This window comes from Onychostruthus taczanowskii, unplaced genomic scaffold, assembly GCF_017590055.1.
Source record: "Onychostruthus taczanowskii isolate IOZ18803 unplaced genomic scaffold, ASM1759005v1 scaffold7, whole genome shotgun sequence".
Classification (NCBI taxonomy): Eukaryota; Metazoa; Chordata; class Aves; order Passeriformes; family Passeridae; genus Onychostruthus; species Onychostruthus taczanowskii.
The window spans coordinates 1332819-1355101 of NW_024504786.1; the positions used below are offsets into that span (position 1 = coordinate 1332819).

The window sequence follows — 22283 nt, forward strand, 5'->3', positions numbered from 1 at the left end:
CAACCCTCCTGCACCCACAGATTTACCACAACGGGGGATCACAGAACCATGGAATGGTTTGGGTTGAATGGAGCCTTAAAGCTCACCCAACCTGGCTTTGGACACTTCCAGGGATGAGGAATCCACAGCTTCTCCATGCCAGGGCCTCCCCACCCTCAGAGTCAAGAATGCAAAGTCCAAATACCAGAGAAGTTTTAAAATCTCTTGCTTTAGCAGGGAAACCACTGTTCCTCAAAAAGGCATCTTAGGAAGATAAATCATTATGCTTTCTTACAGCTTCATTGATTTCCACATTATCTAGAGACAAAATAAGAGGAAGGGGGCATTATTATCCCCTTATTAGATACAGTTAAATATCCTTGCAGACAGGAAGTCTGAGCACAGCAGTAGCTTAGTCCATTATCCAAGCCACCTTCCACAAATTTTTTATTACCATCTATTTTATTATTTTGGACTTTTTTGAAACCAACCAGATCGATCTCAGTCAACTAACTGACAAAAGATTCCACTAAAGACAGAACAGCAATTGAAATGAAGGATTTCAAGTTCTTTCAACAGTTGTCCTTTCAGTTTTCCTAGAATGCTTTTTCAGCTCTCTCCTGTCTAATTTACCTTTGCTGCAACTCAGTCACAAAAGCATATCCAAATTGTACAGCCAGGAATTCCCCCATGGAAAACCTCACCAAAAATTCCATTACAAAGTGCTCTGCCCATCCATTTCCTCTGCTTCTTTTTACTACCAAGCCCTCATTATGGCAATAAGCCACCACGGGGTGCACGCAAGTCCATTAGCAGGTTCTTGGAGCACACCTCCAGCCATCCCCACTCCAGGAAAACACTCCAGTGCCTACTGATGCCTGCAGGACAGCTGCTCACAAGCACAAACAGCTTCTTTGTGTGCCTTCCCTTCCTTTTATTTGTTTTGATTTTAAGAAAAGAAAAAAAAAATCCCATTCACAATCCGGTGTTTTTCAGATTTGGGGAGTCTAAATAAAACTTCTTTGTCCAAAACAGGCTCCGCCACAGGCAAGCATGGGAAGGGAAAACTCCAAAATGTTTCAGTCTGGAGGATGAAGCATCCTGAAAGCTCCTTTTGCAGCAGGATGGACACACTGCAAGTTCTGCAAAACTGTTTCCATGCATAAACTGAAAGCCTTGAAATAGCAACCTCAAAGCAAAGAGAAAACAAAACCCACACACAGGGTTAGAGCTCGGGACAGATAAAGATTTGGCAGTGCCACTAGAAGAAGGAATAAAACAAGAGGAAATACGACTTTCAACTTGCCTTCAAAGTCAAGGAAAAGCCATCTAAGAACTTGGGAAATTATGTTGGAAGTACTGGGGGCATGAAATAAAGGAGAAGCAGACCTGAAACTAAAAGGTCTTGGGTGCAAGAGTCACATCTGAAAAAAAAAGCACCAACCAAACAACAAAACACCTGGAACTTTAAACTTCTTAAACCACAGAAACATGGAGGACACGTCTGGAGTTTCTCTAAACCAAAAACTACCTCACAGTTCTATTCCCAACAAGGATTTTCCCATTTTGGATCAAAACCAACTCTTGGAAAGAAAAGGGAGAACACGTACAAGAAATGCCTGTTTGTTCTAAACAGGAATTCAGGTTCCAGGTCAGCAATGGGAAATAGTTTCAGCAGTGGAAAAGCAGAAATAAAAGGGAGCATTGCCAAAAGGCAAGTGGGTTTAGGCTTTAGGGGAAATTAAATCAACACCAAAAGGTTATTTAGCCACTTTAAGGGGAAAACAGACAAAACATGGAGACTCTGAGGCCATACGGATGGGACAGAAAGGAAAGAAAAATTCTCAAATATGGCAGGAAGACTAACAATGCTCTGCTTTTTCAGTCTGGGGAATGATGGAGGATGTGGAGACAAAAGATGAGAGGGAGGGTTGAAAGAATTGATAAGCAAGGACAAAAAATGTCAAGCAGAGCAAATAAAGTATTTCTGGAGTTTGAAAGAAATTGATGAGCAGGTTCCTGACACTGCAGCTGTGTTAATAAGAATGCTAAAAAATGAAGTAAAATCCATCAGGAGCAAAACAAGAGGACAGATTTAACAGCTGTCCCACCTCAAAATGCCCTCCAAAGCCTTCCATGCTGTGACAGAGATTGAGAACTCCAGGAAGCAAATAAAGGAGAGGTTATGATGTGAATTTACCTGGGCTGACACCACATCTTCCTTTTGGAAGGAACTTTATCTTAAATCCAGCTCACCTGCTGATGTATTTTTAGTTAGGTTCCAAACCCAGCAGAACAAGTTGGATAAGTGGGTAAGGAACAGAGCAATATGAACATACAAATGGGCAGCTCAGAAAGACAAGTTCTTGTCTGGGTTGGGATTTCTAGGAAAGGTGCTCAAGAACCAGGACAGAAGTTGGGAGCACCAAGCAGTTCACAGAAACAACACTGTGCTGGAATTTGCAGAGAAAACTTTGTCTTTCAAGTGATCACAGAACAGGGACTCTGTAAAAAGGCCATTCCACAGCTGCCAAGATGCTTAATGTCATTAAGTACACTTGGATCATTTCTAACACGCTTTTTACTGCAAGGGCTGAGGCACAAACTTAGTTTAAGCTTCCTTGGCCTGTTCTTAATTTTTAAAGGAACAGAATGAGGTGAGGAAGAATATATCTCTGTTTCCCAAGATTCATGGAAAAGATGGCTACAGCAAAACACTCAACTTCAGTCAGCAGAAAGGAAAGAGAGGAGATTCCCCTGAATAGATCCGTGTGCTGCTGCCAAGTCTGGTAGGATTGATGAATTTAATATCAGCAGCAGCTTTACCTTTTCAGCTTCCAGCCTCAGCCAGCAATATCATTAGGGATGGCAGGAGAGCTAAAAAATGACCAAGCCCATGAATAAGGAATTACTTCTGTGCAAAGTATTAACTTAGGCCCAGCAAGCACTTGGATTGAGGCATATCCTAATTAGATAACTCAGGTGTCAGCCTACTTATCACCTCTATCCTTTAACTGGGAATTAGAACTTCAATAACGAGCTGGAATGAGTTTGTTACAATTGGAGCTTTACCCAGTCTGTTTGAGAGCTCAAGATGATGAGAAAAATCACTGTAGCAAAAAAAACAAAAAAAACCCAAACTAAACCCCAACAAAAGCCCACACAGAATCACAGAATGTCACAGGGATGGATGGGACATTAAAGATCATCTCATTCCACCTCCTGCCACGGGCAGGGACACTTTCCACTAGACCAGGCTGGTCAAGGCCTCATCTCACCTGATTTTATGCTGATTTGGTATAAAGGAGCTTAAAGATTTAAACAAACAAACAAACAAACAAAAAAAAAACCACACAAACCACAGTAACTGATTTTAGAAAGTAATTTAGGACTCCTAATTGCAAGTTCAGTATTCCTAAATATTTTATTGCAAGATAAACTATGGATAATAATATTCCATTTAACCAAAGTTGTAATTAACCAAAGTTGTGATTCAAAAGCAGCTGGAATCTAAATCATGCTGCCAGGAGCTCTCCACTTGCACTGCTTCCTACTCCTCAGGTCCCTGCCCTTCCACAGAGTGAGCATCACCACAAACCACTGCCAAACCCAAAATGGGACAACTGCAAATGAAAACAAAAAACAAAAAAACCACCAACAAAACATGCAGAGTGCTACAAAACCAGGGAATCCCGTCTTCAGCAGAGCACCAAAACAACAAATCAGCAGATTTTTCTTTTTAAAGGAACCCATCTTGCTTGAACAGCACTGCCTGGGATCAGCTCCAGGATTTCTGGTTTTTTGCACCAGTGGTCCTCAACCTACAACTGCTGGACTACCACTGAAATCAGAGCAGGAAAACAGAATATCCCCAGTCACTGCTGACATCTCTGCCCAAGCAAACCCTCCAGACACAGCCTGGATGTTCTGGGGCTGAAAATAAATTCAGCCCTTCCTGTATCTCCTCAGAAGAGCTGAGCTCTGGGACCTGGTGGGGGAGAAGAACCATCTGAGTTACAAACCAGGCTGAGGACTGATGCTGTGGCCACACTGAGCACCACTTCCCACAGGCAATAAAAGGTTTATCAGCAGCTGATTGTGTCCCACAGATGTGATGTGGTGCAATGATTGGAGCAGTACTCACCCTCTGCACAAGCATCCTCATCCTCCTCTTCACCCAGAGCAGCCTCCTCTGTGTGATGCCTTTCGAGGGCTCTGTAAGGAGGTGGCAGCTTCATGGGAGGTGGAGCCCCATATTTTCTCTGATGGATTCAAAGACAATGAGTTACATGTTTTGTAACCTCTGAGAACATCAAAAAAATCCCATTGTTTGTTGCACTGCATGTGCACAGACACAGCACTTAATTACAATGCTAAATTCTGCAGCAAAGGATTTTGTGCAAGAAAACAGAGCAAGAAGTGACACTGAACATCAAGAAAAAGAAACTAAAACACTTAAAATTGTGCATGCACATTTACTTGTTGATAAAATACTTGTGTATTGCCAAAAGCATCAAAGTTTGAACATTAAAAAGGGGTAAAAGACAAACATTGAGTTATACCCTGTTTCTTATAAGCCTCCATAACAAAACTGTCTGGTGCTGATAAACATCAATTTTTAAAAAAATATATAAAATAAGAACTCAATCCTCTTAGTCCATCCATGAATATTTAAACACCACAGCCCGTCCGTGTTTTGGCGTAAATTTAATAAAGGTTTTGAATTATATCTCCCAATAAAATTCTATTACCTCACATAAATACAGGCAGCTCCTATAATGATGCATATAGCGGCGCATGGCAGGAATACAGAGCAGGCTCTGAGGCTGGAGAGGCTCTGGCTCAGCTCAGCAATTGTTTCACAGCTCCAAGGAACTGGGTCCTGCCTTGGTTTGCTCCACTAAACGATGCTCAGCTGCATCCCCTGCAAGCCCACTGCTAACAGCAGGATGCACTTTAGAGAGGGAACACCAGGGAGCAGATGCCATTAGAGCACCCAGAATTCCTGTAATTAATTCCTTCTGTGGCTGGGAAATATGACACAACACCCAAACACATCAAGCCCAGGATAATATTTCATTTTTTTTCACTGTGTGCAATGAAAGCTGAACCTGCGTATTGATTTTTAAATTCCTGAAGCTGAATTTGTGTAGAATGGTGGAAGTAGTGAGCTCCAATATGTGGAAAATTTGGAGAAGTAAAAATATCTGTCATCTCATCCATTTAAAAAACTAACAGGAAAGCAGTGTACTGAACACAGAACACAACAATAAATGGAATTAATTCAATCCACCAGTAGCAGAAGTGTGCAGTGAGAGCACTTGGAAGCACAACAGCTGTTTTCCAAAAGGATGTAACACACTTAATGGTGCCTCCTACTTTTTTCTTGAAGCCAGCACAGACAGAAGTGTGCAAAATCCAGATGATCCAGGAAGTAAGGGAGGATTTGGGTTCTGCTTTCCTGAGCAGGTAAAAATGGAAAATCTGCAGCCTCACTCTCAGCTGCCTATGACAAATGAGCCACTTTATTATTGTTGTAATTTAGTAATAACTTACAGCCTAATGTTGACCTTTTGGCTTTTTTAGACCTTAAACTTTTGTTAGAAAATCTGTGTGAAATTACACGAGGCACCCAGGCTTACCCAGCAGTTTTCTCAGAGGGACAAATATCTCTTACCCCTCCTGTCCCACTGAAAATCCAGACAAGAAAATTGTGCCTGGCTCCTCCACTGCACCACGTTTTCATACCAACACAGAGGCAAAAGCACAGTTCACACGGCCAACAGCAAAATAATGTCAACATCTGGCTAGTCCACTATTGTTTTAAGTGGTTTTCTAGAAATTAAAGTGCTCATTTTGAAACAAACAGATCAATAGAGGAGGATAAACGCCAACAAATCAGAGAAAAACCCCCAGCATTTCAAAAGATATAGGAAAAGGCAGGTTTTCCAGCTGGATGTGGCTGCTTTCAAACTCTTTTGTGAGTGTCTGAAGACTGGACTAGAAATATCAGTGATTCCCTATAGGGATGTGGACTAATAATCCACTAATAGCAACTCTTCCCAACTCCGAGACGGCCCCACAGAAGTGCACTGCCACTGCTTTGTGAGCCCATGTTCAAAGCCAAAAAGGAGCTACATATTTATGCACTGGAGCTCTTCTATATTCCACCCACCAGTTTATAGCAGCAATAGATGAAAAAGGTCTGGAAAAGATTAGGCTCCCTCTTTAACCTCGGAACGCCGCAGAACGCGACACACCGGAGTGCTGCAGATTAAAGGCAGCACGTTGCCAGAGGATGAGAGCTTTTGAGATTAGAAATATAGATAAAAACACACACACAAGAAAAGGGGATTGTAAGTGCTTCATTGGAAGTATTATCCTCTGGCATGAAAGCATGTCTTCCAACACCTTTTCTGATAAGTGAGCCTCGCTGCTCTTGTCCCTGATGGGATCTGAAAGGAGCCTTACAAAAAGTTTTGGAGGTAAAAGGGTCCTCTCAAGTACCCAACAAACACCAGAGTGCTGAGCAGGATCAAATGGAAACTTCATCCTATTTGTAGTTAAACTGCACCAGGCAAAACTTATTGTCTGCATCAATTCTGTCTCTGCTCCTGCTGCTCTCACACCCTCAAAGTGCCTGAACTACACTGCTCAGTCAGGACAAATCCCACAGGAAAACACCAAGGCCATGAGACTGAAACAGCTGAAAATGTAAAATTAGATTTTTCCCTTATTCCCTTATTAACACAAACTCCCTGTTTTCTACCAAACAGAGTTTTTTCTCTTTTAAAAGAGAAACTTCTCTGCTGTGAAGCAGTTTGGAAGTCACTGTGCAGTAACTGCCTCACAATTAGCTGAGCAGCCACAGACCCCCTCGGTCATTTCCTCATTTTGCACAGCTGTGGGAAATGCAGGAGACTGTGGATTTCATCATCCCACAAGGTGATTTCACTGGATTCCAGGCAGCCTCACACTGAGGATATTATTTGTGTACATGTTGCCACTGCTCTGTTTCTGCTGAACAAAGGGAATCAATTTGCCTCCACACGGAGCAAACCAGGTACTTCAGACAGATGACAGTGAGGAGCTGTGCTAAGTACAGGGTTTCAGCACCCAGCAGACACCCACAGAATAAATGTCAGAATATTTGGCAGGAATTTGGCAAAAAGTCGTAGAATCAAAGATATTTCAACAAAACACTTCAAATTTAATTTCAGACTTGGGAAGAAGCTTATCATAGAGTTAGAATACATGCTATTATACCATTTGATTTAGTAAAACCTGGGTACAGCACTGAATGGAATAAATACCTTATCACTCTTATTTTCTTTGTCTGCATCCTGATCTTTGCTGACTTTGATTCCCTTAGGCTGGGCAGGAGGAACCACCTAAAAACCAATGTAACATTACCCACATTAGAGAGAGAATTATATCTGCAAAACAAACATCCAAAATCAGCTCCTGACAACAACAAAGCTCCCCAGTGCACTCTGCATTCTGCCCAGTGTGAAAGGGCACTGCAGCGCAGTCTGTAAATTACATTCTTTCACTGGATTTACTGAATTACATTCTTACATCAAAAGTTTGGAGTTTCTGGGTGTACTTCAGGCAGGTAGAATTCTATACCTGCTCTTATTAAGGCTTTAAAAAGTTTCTTGCCTTGGCCTCAAAGATGAGGAGATGCCTCAAATCTCCTGGAAATTAACTTGCTCCCAGGTAACTGTTTCAGGTCCCTCTGGTGACACATTTCACAAGTTGCTGCTGGTGTGAATCTGACTAATTTTAATTCCAGCTTTGCTCCTCTGGATAACAGAGTTTATTTCTAGATTATGAAATATGGGCAAATTAAAATGCACAGGGCCAGACTCTTACTACACAGGTGGGAGAGTTAATTAACACCTAGTCAACAGATTTACATCTACTCCATGTAAATTAGACAAATGAGGTTTCCAGTTAGACCAGAGAAGTAATCAATCAATCAACTGGTCTGTAACTGACTGAAAGGATCCATCCTTGGACACACAAATTGACAGAAATGGCTGAAAGGGGTTTGGCCAAGTTTAAAATAAGATGCATGTTATGCATTTACTAAGTTCTGGAACAAAAATATAAATAAACTTACTTTTGGTACATTAGCCAGGCTCTGGACTACAAACACCACAGGATTTCCTGCATTCTTGATGGCATCTACTGCTTCCTTGTGGGTGGCATTTTGTAGGTCTACCCCAGAAACCTGATAAACAGTGTTTATTTTTGTTAGGTACAGAGTCATTACAAGGCATCACACACACTTGCAGGAGATTGGTGTATCTGAGGAAGGCATCAAAAACAGTCAAGAGTAATTATTTGTAAAGTATGTTTCGATGATGGCTTAAAGAAAAGTGTATTACTTGGTATTCATAATTAAAAGATGGCCATATGTTGCCCAAACCAATTCTTCTAGATAAAAACATAAGGAATAAGAATGTCAGAGTGTTACATAACGTTAGATCTAACTCTTTCAGGTTTTACCTGTTTGTAAACTAAACCTGAACAGCACTATCAGCTTGGCACCCCAGATTCTGAAGTATTAATTAGGAGAAAAATGAGTAAAAAAAATCAACCAGAGGTGAGAGGCAGGAATGACATTTTCCCCCAGAGCACCTGCCAGAATCAGGGATTTATCCCAAACAGTGGTTATCAGTTAACCACTCTAAATCCACACACACACAAAATAACAGCCCATAATTCAGTATGAACACTCTGGGTCCTTGTATATATTAAATTTATGCCCACAGATATGCTGTAACTTATTCCTCATTTGTACAGGAGGAGGACACTCCCATTTTTTTCACTTCCCCCTCAGACACCAGGATACATCTTTTCTTAAATACAGAGGAGAAAGTTAAAAGAGCTCCATAGTAAGACCTTAAAAAAAAGGAAACACCACTAGAGCTTTCCTTTGGTTTTCAAAACAAAGTGTGGTCAATACCTCATGAAGTGGTGGCAGTATTTTGTTCCTCTCTCCACCCAAAGCTGTTTGAGACAATTTTTATTTCTTAGACTAAAAAGGAAGGTTTATCTCCATTTACCTCAAGTATTTTATCTCCAGTTTTTAAAGCCCTTGTTCTTCCTGCTGGGCTGTCTTCCAAAACTTGTTTGATAAAGATCCCTTTAAGTTCTTCTCCATTCTTCAGGCGCTTTATGACAGTTTGTCCACCAACAATGCTGATTCCAAGAGACACCTCAGGGTCTCTGAAGATCTCAACACTGAAAAAAATATGTGGTAGTTTCAAGAGCTTCAAACAGGTTTGTTTTTTTTTTTTTTAAACTACAAATGCAAAGCCTTCAATAAATGTAAGCTCCTGGTCTTTCAAGAAGATTTAACAGAGCAAAGGGATAAAGTCAGAAGCCTGAGAATGCTCTCAGCAGAGCTGATTTTGCACCCTGAGCAGATCTCACCCCACAAAAAGAGCAAAATCCTGCTGCCAGTCCATGCCCACTGGGCAGAGGCTTTTATTTCACAGAAAGTCAGATCTTCAAGTAAACACTCATCCCCTTTCAGCTTGAGCAAAGTGCCTGGGAATGGGAAGCCCTGCAAGTGGCACGTTAGACAAATAATGAAGTATTTCATACCACTTTCTGAACACTGACTTCAGTGCACATTCATCAGCTCAAGCAGCAGCTTTCTGATCATATTTTACTTGGGACCATAAAAACAGCTCACCTAAAAATGTTAACAATACAACAAGGACGTGGCTGAAAAGGTTGGCTTGGCAATTTGGAATGCTGCCATGGGGGTTTAGCAGGGAACCCCTGGAAAGGGAGACAGCCCAGCACTGTGTGCATTGTTCACACCTAATAGTTATTAAATGAGCAAGAACTTGTAGGTCATCCACAACCTAAACCAGCCAAGCTCTCCCAAGTCAGCTGTATAAATAGAAGGCAGAATTCTGCTGAACATCTGTTAAAAATTCCCTGTCTTCAGGAAAGCCCAAGGTACACAGGTACCCTAAAGTTATTGGCAGAGAGGAAAAAAAAAAACAAAACACCCAAGAAGAAATAATGTGGCTCAGAAAAAAAGACATGAGGCGAATGGGAAGGAAAAATGTGATCATATGAACATACATCCGTGGTGGTCCCCAGTGGCTGAAGTTTGGAGTTTCTTCTCCTTCTCCTTCTTCTCTCTCGGGTAATTCACTAATTTGGGGCAGAGGGGAGGGGAGGAATAAAAAATAAAAGAGGCATCACCCATGCCAGGTCACAATTCCTCACATATTTTGTATCTGGCAACGAGACAGCAACACCTTCTTACACTGCCCAGTTTAAAGCAAATGTACAGAGTCAACAGACCAGACAGGAATTTTTGTATTTAGGTTTAAATGTACTTAAGGAATGCTCCAGAAATAAACATGATGGGCAGACCAAATTTATAAGCTGCTCTGTGATACACAAATCTGCACTGCATTTACTCATTGGAAATGATTATTTAGGCAATTAACATTTACTTTCTGATAAATATGCTGTGATGCTTGGAGAGGGATATAAACATGCCAAAACCAGTAAGCAGATCATGATCCAAGTGGGAGAACAGATCCTGTGTGTTCCATTAAACCCTACAGAAGAATCCTCTCACCTTATTGTTGAGCTGCTTGCCCTCTGAGAGAGGATTTCAGATGAAATTAGGGGAGTACTGAGGATTGGAATCAACAGGCTCCAAAAGCTCCACTACCCACTGACCCCAAACTGGTGGGGCAAGACTGGGACAGATAAAGCAAATATCCACAGCAATGCCAGCTCAAGGTTCCTCAGCTCCACTAAAGTTTCCTGCAGAGGCCTGAGAGCCCTGGCTGAATTCTGCTCTTCCCAAAAGGAAGAACAAAGGGGAGGGAAAACCAGGAGGAGAGCTCCTTAAGGAGCCATGAGTAAAGGCTACATCCCTCTCCTCCAGGCCAGCTCCACACTCCCCTCACTGCAGGGCTGGCAGAGCCATTTGCACATTTCTGTCCCAATATTCAAGGGAGGAAACATGGGAAGTTTTCAGGTCTTAAGCCAAACTCTATCTCCTGTGAAAGCCACAGACCTCTGTGTCTGTCTGAGCATTCCACACAGCCTTTAATCATGGCTCAGCCAAGTAAAGCAAGAGCACTGTTAAGATTATTAAACAAATGTCTTTCAAAACCTGAAATCTTCCTCCATACCTGCCTGATGCTGCTCTAGGCTGAGCTAAGGTGGTTACTCTCCCAGATTCCTGGCTCTTGGGAAGAACAGAATTCTCCTCTTTCAGTGCTTCCTTTCCAACTGCTTCTGGATCAGCAGCAAGCTCAGGCCCCTTGGAGTCACTCTGAAGCTTTGTCCCTGAAGAAAAAAAGGGGGAAGATGTGAAAAAGGGGGAAGATGTGAACTTTTGCTTCCTCTGTCCAGGCACATTATTTCACCCTTGGAATTAAACCCTTTATCCCACCAGGTTCCAAATGTGTTCAAGGCCAGGCTGGACAAGGCTTGGAGCTCCTTCCTCCCAAGCAGGGAGGCTGATAAATTTATTTCTCTGATGAATCCACCAAATCCTAACCATCCATCTGTGGCCATCTGACAAGGAGAAATCTGAGCACAGATCCAAAACCCAGGATATGGGGCAATTTTCTACCACACAGATCACTTGGAAATTTCTGGTTGTGCTAAAGTCGCCTCCAGAGCCTGTCACTTTATTTCTGTATTTATTTATCACTGGTCACATTTGGAGGAGGAAGCAAGATTATAAAGCTGAAACCCATTTAATGCCAGACTGCCTTGAGCCTGCAGAACTCTTGATTTGAATATTTTCTCATTTGAAAGTATTTTTGTTTTGGTAAAAATCTGAAATTTGTAAATACGAAATTATGAGATAAAGAGAAACCTTCTCACAAACCTGAATTCATCTCAGTTTTCACTTCTGCCTGGGTAGTTTCAGTATCAAATATGTCTTTTTGGTAGCTGCTGGGAGCTGTGGTTCCAGAAACGTGTGACCTTACAGCAGCATTCTCTTCACACTTCACAGAGGAGAAAAGAAGTAATTAAAGTTAGAAAGCAATGGTATTAACTTACACAAAGGTATTTGACAGGAACATTAATTTTTACAGCAAACATACACATTTCTTCAGGTTCATTCATATTTATTCAGGTAACTATGAAATACTAACTGCTCATTTAAATACTAACTGCTCATTTATGCACTGCATTAAGAAGAGGCATGAGAAATGTTATATGCAATTGCAATATGAAGTAACTGTATCTTTCTCCTCACCTGTAATTCAGACAAAAATTTCTTTACTCTTGCTCATTTGTTTTTTATAAGTAACGAACAAATAAATTTAATATTGTGCACTCTGGTATAAAAATGTCAGTAGAAACTTCTTTTTATCTGTTTATACACATACTGCTTAAGGGGACAAGCTAAACAAAACCTGAAATTCTCTGTGGCTGTGATGTCAAATCCTTTTCCACTCCATTTTTTTTCATGTAAAAAGCACACATGCCTCAGAAGCTGGTGCATGGGAGGCTGATAATATCAGGTTTTTATTTGGTGAGGGAATCAGAAGAATCAGAAGGAAAAAATTATTCTCAGTACTTGAGAAAGATGTATAAATAAGAGTTTTGCAGTTTACCTGAACCTGTCTGCTCCTACTCCTTAATCCACCACTATCCTTGCCACAATGCCTTCCATCATATAGTTTTTTTAATCAACTACACAATCTGGCTGAAGGAACTGATTTGGGTTTAAAAAAAATAAGGAAAAGAGAGAGTTCCTTTCACTGAAACCTCTGGACTCTCAAACCCATGATGTGACATTCTGCTGTTACTGACATGCCCCATATCAGCACAGCTTCCAAAAAAAAAAAAAAACCCAAACCCACAAGTTTTTGGGTAAAAAGACAAATTCAGGATGCCTCTAAATACACTAACCACATATTTCACTCCAGCAGGTAAATATACAGAAATAAGTTACCTGAAAAACCTTCCAAAATTTACAGAAGGATAGACTGGTGTCTGCTACAGGTACACAAGTCAATAAATCAAATGTGAAAGTTTAATAAATTAAATTCTAGTAATTAAAAAGCCTAGAGAGAGTGCTGAGGGTTTGGCTTTGGAGTCTGCCCTGAGGGATCTGTGCTCAGCACAGCATTCCTTACCATTTGATCTTTCCTGAATGGATTTTCCAGGCACTCTTGGGTACTCAGGCCAACACTGGCTCTTAAATCTTGCATTTCAGCATCCTCCAGTTGCTTTGCCCATGGTTCTGTGTCCAGGTTCCTGTCTGAGGCTGCCTTCTCTCCACCTGATGCATCATCACCCTTCAGGAAGTCTGAATCCTCCTCATACTCCTCATCCACCAACATTTCCCGTTCCTCCTCCACGTCCTCTGCTCTGGCTTTCAGAAACTCACACATCTCCCAGGACTCCTTCCCATACTCATCATCCCTCTGAGAAAGCTGAAATGACCTTCCCAAGTCCAAATGGGGTTCATCAACCAGTTCTTCTTTAAAAGGTACCTCGTCTCTGAAACCCTGCAAAGATCATTAAAGGAATATAGATTTTACACCATGTTTCCTCCCCACTATTTTAAAGCTATCCTTTATTTTTTGCCCATGTTAAAAGTACATCCTGATTTTTAAAATCTTCTACCTTTTGCATTTTCTAAAAGAAAACAGACTCTCTGACTTATGATTTTAGCACCAAAAGTAGACAGTGCAATTATTTTTTTTCAACATAAAGAAATTTAAGTCGCACAGCTTAGATACTGCTGCAGCCATTTGGAAAAACCAATCTGGACTGAAGTTAGGGAATGAAATTATTAATTAACACTAAAGCAGCCATAGGAAAGAGTACATATAAATCCAGTTAAAGAATCTCTCTGCTTCAGACATATCTGCTGTTGCTTTATGAATGCATGAACATTTATTAAAATGCTATCAGCTAAATAAACAGCCCAAGAGTTTGCTTATGTAACAGTGTCAGCAACTTAAAACCCTCCAAAAACCCCAAATAAAAGCCATACTTTCTTGCCCCTACCTTGGATATTCCATCCAACTTTTAACCTGGGGCAGAGGGGAAATGGAAGACCCACATACCCAAAAAAAAAAAAGGATATAAATGACTGTTCATTACCTTCCTGTTTTAAGGAGAACAGTGCTCAAACCACAGAGCAACCAACCAGAAAAACAACAAAACCGAGGGAAAAGGTATTAAAATCCACTCTGAAAGATCTCACTCAACAGTTCTTTTCCTGGGATTTGTCACGTGCTCCCCCAGCTTCCATCAACTCCTGTTTCTCCCAAATGGAATGGGGTGCTGTTCACTGGCTCACAGAGGGGCTGCACAGGCAGCTGGGATTTTATGCCCTGCACTTATCCCAGAATTCTGCCACACACTGAGAGCTTTCCCCTTTTTTTCTTCAGGCCACCAAGTCCCTGTGGCCCAAAGAACCCCCAAACCCAACTTCAACACCCCGAGCCCCCAGACTCCGAAACCAATGGACAGATTGAAGGCTCCTTCCCCAAAATGTTTTTGTTTCTGCTTCCTGCCCCTTCCCAGACTCCCCACGGCACTGCTCCACTCCTGACCTTCGGTGTCAGGATCCTGTTTTGTTACATTTGTACAAATACAGAAGGAAAGCCCCAGACACTGCCAAGATGTTTGTACAACTCAAGTGAGAGGCAGGGGAGAAAACAGGAGAGAGGCAGGAGCATAAGGAAACAAAGCAGCCGATAGCTGGCACGAGAGCAGAACACCACCAACCCAGAAATTAGCCCATTTTATTAATTTAACTAGCATTAAATGTCCCTTTAATCCATTTGATCTATGTACCTCCATCTCACAAAACACCCAGGCTGAAGAGATCCTGATTCTCTCCATTTTCACCTCCTTTCCCTTGGCTCCTGCAGCGTTGTTCTCTCAACACTTCCCCAAGCCCAGGGCACATAAATCAGCTTTCTCTGCCCACAACCACACAGGGTTTGTGTCCCTGACCCAGCAGTTTGCTCTGCATCCTCCCTGACTGCTGCACTGCAGCACCAGACACCACCAACACCACAGGGAATGCTGCAAACACGACACTGAAGCAAATAAAATCCTCAAATTCCGTCATTTTGGGGCTGAAATTCTGGTTGCCAGTGTCTCAGAGTGGGAGCCAGCAGAACACACCACTCCTGGCTACCTGTGTGAGCAGGTAAGATAATAAAAAATAATTTTAGCTACTACCAAAGCTGTCACAAATGAGTTAAAACAAAATGCAAGTAAATTCCCCTGCAGGTGTTTTGTCCAAACTGATTGTTCCAGTTTCAGGACTTTAAGGTAAAATATTTCCTTTAAAAATACTTAATGACATTGGTTTTATTTAGGAAGTAGAAAACCAACTAAGCTGGCAGAGGATAAATGCTCTGCAACCCCTCCAACAACAAATGCCATTTTACATTGTGAAAACCAGTAGATATAATTTTTCATCATCCGGGCTAATTTCTTCACAGTATACCCACATCTACCCTCTAATACTTCTCCTTTTGGTGCTTCTAATCTACCATTTCAGCATTAAAAACAGGTTTGCATCCAGAGACAGGTACACGTGTTCAGCTACATGAAAATCTGGAATTTATTTTTCTTCCTGTGTTGCAGTTCTGCATGATCCTTTATGTGTCATATTTTCTGGTGTAAAAAGAATACATTTGCCAGCATGAATTTTGCAAAGCACTTGAGAACAGATGAAAGTTACAAGATATCCACATCTCTAGCTCTGCACCGGTGAGAGCTGCAATATTACTGCCTATTACCCTGGTATCTGAGTTTCTCACTATCTATAATGCCACATCCTCCCACAATAAACAGAATTATTTCTCAGATAGTAAGGATGAGGAGAGTTGAGGCAAGAGCAAAGAAATCACTCCAGAGAACATCATTAGAAGGCTATGAAGAAGAAAGTATTTCAAGAGTGCCTTATACTCTGAACTACTTTCTTGTTTTGCTTCACGATAATTAAAAGCATTCTGCTTCCATACTTTACTTTCTGTGCAAAGCTGAGCCCACCACTTCTGATTACAATAACAACACAGCATTCATATTTCATATCCAAGGTAACCCAAGGTATTTTAATGACATAATAAATTTGATAAGGCAGTCTGGGAGCTGCATTGGTAAGTGCTGTTAGAGGGAATCCAATACTTTCAGTCTTATCTGAAAAACATAATGCATTTTTTACTTTAAAACATCATTTCCTGTCTGTATAAACTGGAGTTGTACCAAAAAAGTAACCAAATACCTGTGGTGCTTCAAGTATTACTGAGAAATTTGTGTTATCTATTGGTTCTGGAGACCCAGGGCTGCTTTTGATGCTGCTGGTATCCACACCGTGCATTGTCTCCTCCTCTCTGCTTTCTCCCTAAAAAAGGTAATCCAAACAATGAGTCAGGAAAACGACAAAAAAAAAATAAATCCCACATCTTTCAATAAATTAAAAGGGAGAAGGAGAACCAGCCATCGGAAAAGAATTATAAAAATAGAAAGCAAAAAAACTGAGAAGTCAACAGCTTTTATTCTTTGAACATATTGGTTCAGATGCACTAAGACCTAAAGAGATGTGTAGGAAGGGAAGACAAATACAAGGTTATAAACAACGAAATACCAATTTTTAGAAAAGGAAATAATATATTTATCAGCTTTTCTGCATTCCTACTTCACAACTCCTCTACCACTTTGCATTACAAGCCCTTTCTGTTAACTGGGGTTTTAATTAATTTTGCTTGGGTGCCCTTGATGAACAATGCTGCAGCATTCCCCAGTAAACTACTGTTCCAAAGCCTTGATTCCAGAAAAGAGAAATTCTGCTTGAATTTACAGTCTTGACTTCAAACAGAGTAGCTTTCTTTGATGTCAATGGAGCTCAAGCAAGCCCTCAGCAGTGTCTGAGAGAGAAATGGGCTCCAGCACACGTTTAACTGGGCTGCTGAGGTGCTGGAGCCTGTGCACAGTGCTCATGGGTCTGCCCAGGCACATCTCCCAGCTGAAGGAGGAACTTGAGGATGCTGGTTTTGGACACTGAGCTGCCTATCTGCCAGGACTTTTGGCCCTCTCAAGGCACAGCAGCTCAGCGTGGTGAATTCTCCCCACAAGCCCCATCTACAAATGCCTTGGGATGAAGTAAGAAAAAAAAATAAAAATTAAAACCAGTTCTTACCACTAAAGGCTTGCAGATCCCAAGGGAAACTGTCCCTGGGGGCACAGATTTCAGCACCTCCACTGCCTCTGCCAAGGTGGCACCATCCAAGTGCTTCTCGTTGACGAAGACCAAGCGATCGCCCGGCAAAATCTGCCCGCTGCGCTCGGCCACGCCGCCGGCCACCAGGGAGCTGATCACAATGGCTGTTCCTGCTGGATCCAAGGGGTCCTGGGGGGAAAATGACAAAAAACACCCCCAAGTGAAGGCCTTGAAAGATGATGTTTGTTTGGGGTGTGTAAGGAGCACCCAAGCACTTTCATCCTCTGATGCTACTGAAGCCTGCGGAGACGTTCAAAAAGCGCTGTCTGCCAACACTGCCAAGGTTTAGATTGTGCAAAAAGGAAGACACTCCATCACTTGCCTAATCCATTAAGAAATGCTAAGATCTGAAAGGTGACCGACACCCTGCCTGCCCTCTCCTTACACACACACAGACACAGCCAGGCCAAGCTGCAAACAGAACAACAACGCTGGCAGCCTTCCACCAGCCTCCATCCAGCCTGGGACGTGCTAATGTCACAGAAAATAACCACTCTGCACGTCACCCAGGGGCTTCAGAGCAGAAGAAATGATGGCAAAAGGAACCACTGCAGCTTCAGAAATGTAATTCAAAATACGAAGTCCAAATGGGAGCCCCAAATATTGAAGAAACAGCAGCTGATGTGGGGGGTGTGACCGCAGCGTTTCTGCGCTGTCGACTCCACGTGACAACCTGGAAGTGACATTTTTTCCACCTTAACAGGGAACAGAAGAGTGACTAAGATTATTACTGAAGGCAAGGAACACTGTAGTGGTGGGTACAGAGAGTGTCAAGCACAAAATATTACACACATTGTAAACTGATGCAAAGATATCCACTTCACTTAATATTTTATCCTGTATTAGCCTTTGCTTTGTGTCCTGTACCATTTCTATCATGCCTTCACTCATTAAAAAAATTATTCTCAATCCAGTGAAATTGTAAATTATTATATACTGGCAGAAAGATATATATATATATATATAAAACATATGGTGTTTTAATTTTTTAAATATATTTTTTGTTTCCTCATTTGTTTTTTTAAGATTGCAATTATAGCCTTTCTCCCCCTTGCTAAGGGCTCATAAAGTTCAGAAATGCTTCTTGCATGCACTGGGTCTCCAAATACACAAATGTGGGCTATTTTTCCCTCAGGACTTGCATCTTATTCAGGGCATGGGAGGGATAAAAAAAGGGCAAAATTCAAATCACAAAGACCACCAAGAATTCAGCACCTCAGTGTTAATTTGAAAACAGGAATGCTTTTTAAGCTCTTTATTTTTATATGACTGTACACTGCTTTCCAAGGGCACATGTTTTTTAAGGTATGTGCAAACATATGAGGCAATGCCTGTAATATCTGTAAAAGGCTGAAATTAGAGCAGTGAAATTAGAGTTCAGCAGGAAGAGCCACGCAGGAGCTGGTTTCAAGTAAATAAAGATCAGCAACAATTCTCTCCTGTTCTGCTGCTCGATGCTGCCCTTTTACAACTTTATGATTTTACAATTTATCCGCAGTGCACACAAGAAGTTTCCTCCTGAGTGTCACGTCCTGGCAGCCAAGCCCAGCAGGCTCCCTGTGCTCACCTCCTGTGCCAAGGTGCTCGAGCTGCCCGAGCTGCCCATGCCCAAACCTGCTGCACCTGGTGCTGAGGGAGGATTCCCTGAGCTTCCAACAGCATCCCCTCAGGAGATTTCCAGGGATGAACCAAAGCCCAGCAAGTTCAGAAGAGGAATCCACGGGGATTCCAAAATGTGAAGGAAAAACAAGAGCTTTGCTTTAAGTGTTGGATGCAGAAAATTGAAGTTAGTGCTGCCCTTTGTTCTTGCCAGCAAACCCCAACCACCCTGGAACCAGCACAGACTTCTGAACTGGTTTTAATCTGGGGGTTTGCTCCACTGAAAATCAGAAAAAAAAACCTTCTGGACATCTCTGCAGACCCAGGATCCAGAAAGCCCCTTCCCAGCAAGCAAGGCACTGTTCACACAGGGAGGCTTTGCTGGAGAACTAAACCAGCAAGTTTTCCTACCATGGGCTCATCTTGCCGTGGCAGGGAGGTTTATGCTGGCTCCCTGAATGGGTGAATGCTCTCTCAGCAAAACAACACCTTTGCTGACACAACAGCTTTCAGAATATGACTTTTGCTGGCTTAGCTATATTGATAAAAAATGAAGGAAACAAACCCAGCACTCACCGCCCCCCCCCCACCCATGCAGATAAGCTGACAAAATTCTGTGAGTGAAGGACTGGCCCAGTAATTATGGTGCTGGCTGAGGATGGGGCAGAACCAGGTTCAAACCCCTGCTCTGTCTGATCTAAATCAGTTCTTTTTTGGGTTCTGGATCAGAACCACTTGAGCAGGACATGGGATTCTCACCATCAGCTGCTTCTGTGCAGGGTCAGTGGCCCAACTACCACATCTCTGATGAGAAGCAGTCCTGTTTCAACTCACCACTGAAATAAAAACAGTTTTGCTCAATAAAACATGATGTTTTGGTAAGAGATAATTTAGCTGAAAGAAGTGCTCCAAGAGGAAGAGAGTTCCTGCAAAGAAGTGTTCCAAAAGGAAGAGAGATCCTGCAAAGAAGCAGCTCGAGGCAGAGAGGTTTTGAGGACAGTGTGGTTATTTTCCCTGCTTCACAACACACATGAGCACAAGCCATGCACTGGAATTGCTCCATGAAGAGCAGCAGAAGTCTTAAAAAGGGGGACCCACGTTAAAAACTGTTGTGCAGGCAAGCAGGAAACAATTCCACTGCTGATTTCAAGCAGAGGGAGCTATTGCACAGGGAGAGAAGAGCGGGATGAGCTGCACAGGGAGAGCTCAGCAGCAGCACCAGAAGTGCTCAGAACCTCAGGGCTCAGCAGTGGCTGAATCACGATGGATTGCCACAAGGAATGCAACAAAAGCTGCACAAGAAGGCACAGACCCACTGAACTTCGAGGTGCAATCATGTATATCCATATTCTCTCTGTAATTTAATATTCTGCCACAATGGTGGATTGCGCTGTGCTTTCCTTACCTAAACCAAAGGAACACTGGGATTTTTTTGGAAACCTTGCCTTATGATATACCCACGACCATGAGCACACCCTAAAGAGCCACCTGCTAAAACAAGACAGCAAAAACCAAATTCACATTTTCTAAATGGTGAGTGCAACTGCGCCGTGAGGGCTGTTGTCTTGTTTTTGAAAGAAAGCAGTGCTTGCAGCGGGATGAAAAGCAGACCCTTTCCTTCCATACTAAGTGCAAAAGGTACAGTTTGTATATAGTTAGTAGAGTTAAAAGGCAAGTTCCCCCCACAGTGGGATTTCAGGGCTGCCTCCACGTTAACAGAGCAGCTAGAACCATTCCAAGTTACCAAAGAGCACCAGAGTGACTGCACACCTACCCTGAGGCTCTACACTCATTTTACTTGGCTCAAAGTGACTTTTAGTCACCAGCAGGCAGGAGCAGATTTCAACCTCTGCTTTAAAGTGAAGGCTCATTTACTGGGATGGAGTTTGCAACTCTGTCCCCAAACCCAGAAGTGATACAATTTCAGTATTTCAAGAAATTATCACATGGCTTTGTATCAGAGCACAAGGGGAGTGCAATGGACAATCCCAGGCAAACTGGCCATGTTAAAAGGAGCACGAATCATACTGGAAAAGACCTCCAAGATTGTCATGAACAGGCCTTGGCACATTCAAAGAGGAACTTTTACCTTTCCTGAAGGATTCCTTTACACCAATGAATAGTAATTCACGTGAGCAACGAGGAAAAGAATCGGACTGCAAAGCAGTGAGGAGACAAACCCCCTGAAGTCAAAAGCTCATTTTTTAAGAGAAGAATCACATGTTGGAACGTTTGCCACTTGTGTAAACCTGAGAGCAGCCCAGGACAGTAGCCTCCAGGTAACCCTTTGAGGAACTCTTGTGCTGTAGCTGCTGTCCTCCCCCCTGTGCCATGGATTCTAGGAACTTGTTTAAAATAGCCACAATTTATTCATACTTAGCACACCATATATTTAACTATGCTGAACCATAGGTTTTCCCTTCTCCCCCTCCCCTCCTCATCAAAACCCACAAACGTTTGCCAGAGTCCAGGTGTCAAATTTTTCTCCTTATTTTCAGAGCCCCGTTTGTTCTGGATTCATTTAGCAGTGGAGAGTCAGGCAGGGGCCACTGCAGTTGCTGCCTCTGGGGTGCTTGGGTTTGGGGCAGTATGAAATCTCTTAAAAAACCTGAGCTCTGCTGAAATGTTAAGAGCCCCAGGAGTTCAGAGAGTCCTGCGTGCAACTCTGCAGCTTTATTGTGGTTTTGAACACCAAATGGGCACCAAAAGGCACACTCAGAACGCCTTGGGAAGCAAACCCGGGACAGAACCAGCACAGCTGACCTCTGCCCATCCTGCTGGGACAGAAAAGTGATAAACCAGGCTGGCTGTTCCCTTCTCCCTCCCAAAAGGAGCCAAGAGAGGGCACTCCAGGCCAGCCCAGCTCCCAGCACCGCAGGCATTCCCTGCCCTGACAGCCCATCCTCATCCCGGGCTGAGGATGAGGAGCACTGGAACTACAGCTCCACTGGATGGGAGCAGCTCCCACGTTTGCCGGGGTTCTGTTTGTGTTTTGCTTTTTTTAAAGGCTCCTATGAAAATGTAAGACAAAGCTGCGGGTGAGTGACATTCCCTGTGCAAAGTCACTCTCACTTAGTTACAGGCTATATTAGTTTTGGCATCACTTGAGATCTAAATCCAGCTAGCCCGACTTCCTAGAATATTTCAGCTTTCTTCAAGCAACAAACTGCCTGCTGCCACAAAAACACACATCCAAAATAGCATGGCCAAGGATCCCAAAAGAAACAGTTTGAAACTTTTTTCCCCCCCTGTGCCATTTTTTGATTTATCTGAACATTTTTACAAGTGCCAATTTGTATACTGCAGGTTTTTGTGAGGGAGCCAAAACAAACGCCTTGGAGCTCAGAGGTCAGAGCAGCCCAGCTTCATTACATTTTGCATGGGACCACTTCCAGGTCTAACACACATATATATCCATATTTAAAACTCTTCAGTGAGT

General features: G+C 42.5%; 1 protein-coding gene across 1 annotated transcript in view; it reads right to left on the reverse strand.

Moving 5' to 3' along the window:
* Window positions 1-22283, reverse strand: part of PATJ (PATJ crumbs cell polarity complex component) — a 132115-nt gene that overhangs the window by 71091 nt on the left and 38741 nt on the right. Inside the window, 10 exon segments of the mRNA XM_041421570.1 lie at window positions 4124-4241; window positions 7293-7370; window positions 8105-8215; window positions 9054-9231; window positions 10090-10161; window positions 11163-11319; window positions 11870-11990; window positions 13131-13505; window positions 16250-16369; window positions 17165-17374. Coding sequence (XP_041277504.1) covers window positions 4124-4241; window positions 7293-7370; window positions 8105-8215; window positions 9054-9231; window positions 10090-10161; window positions 11163-11319; window positions 11870-11990; window positions 13131-13505; window positions 16250-16369; window positions 17165-17374 — 1540 coding nt within the window.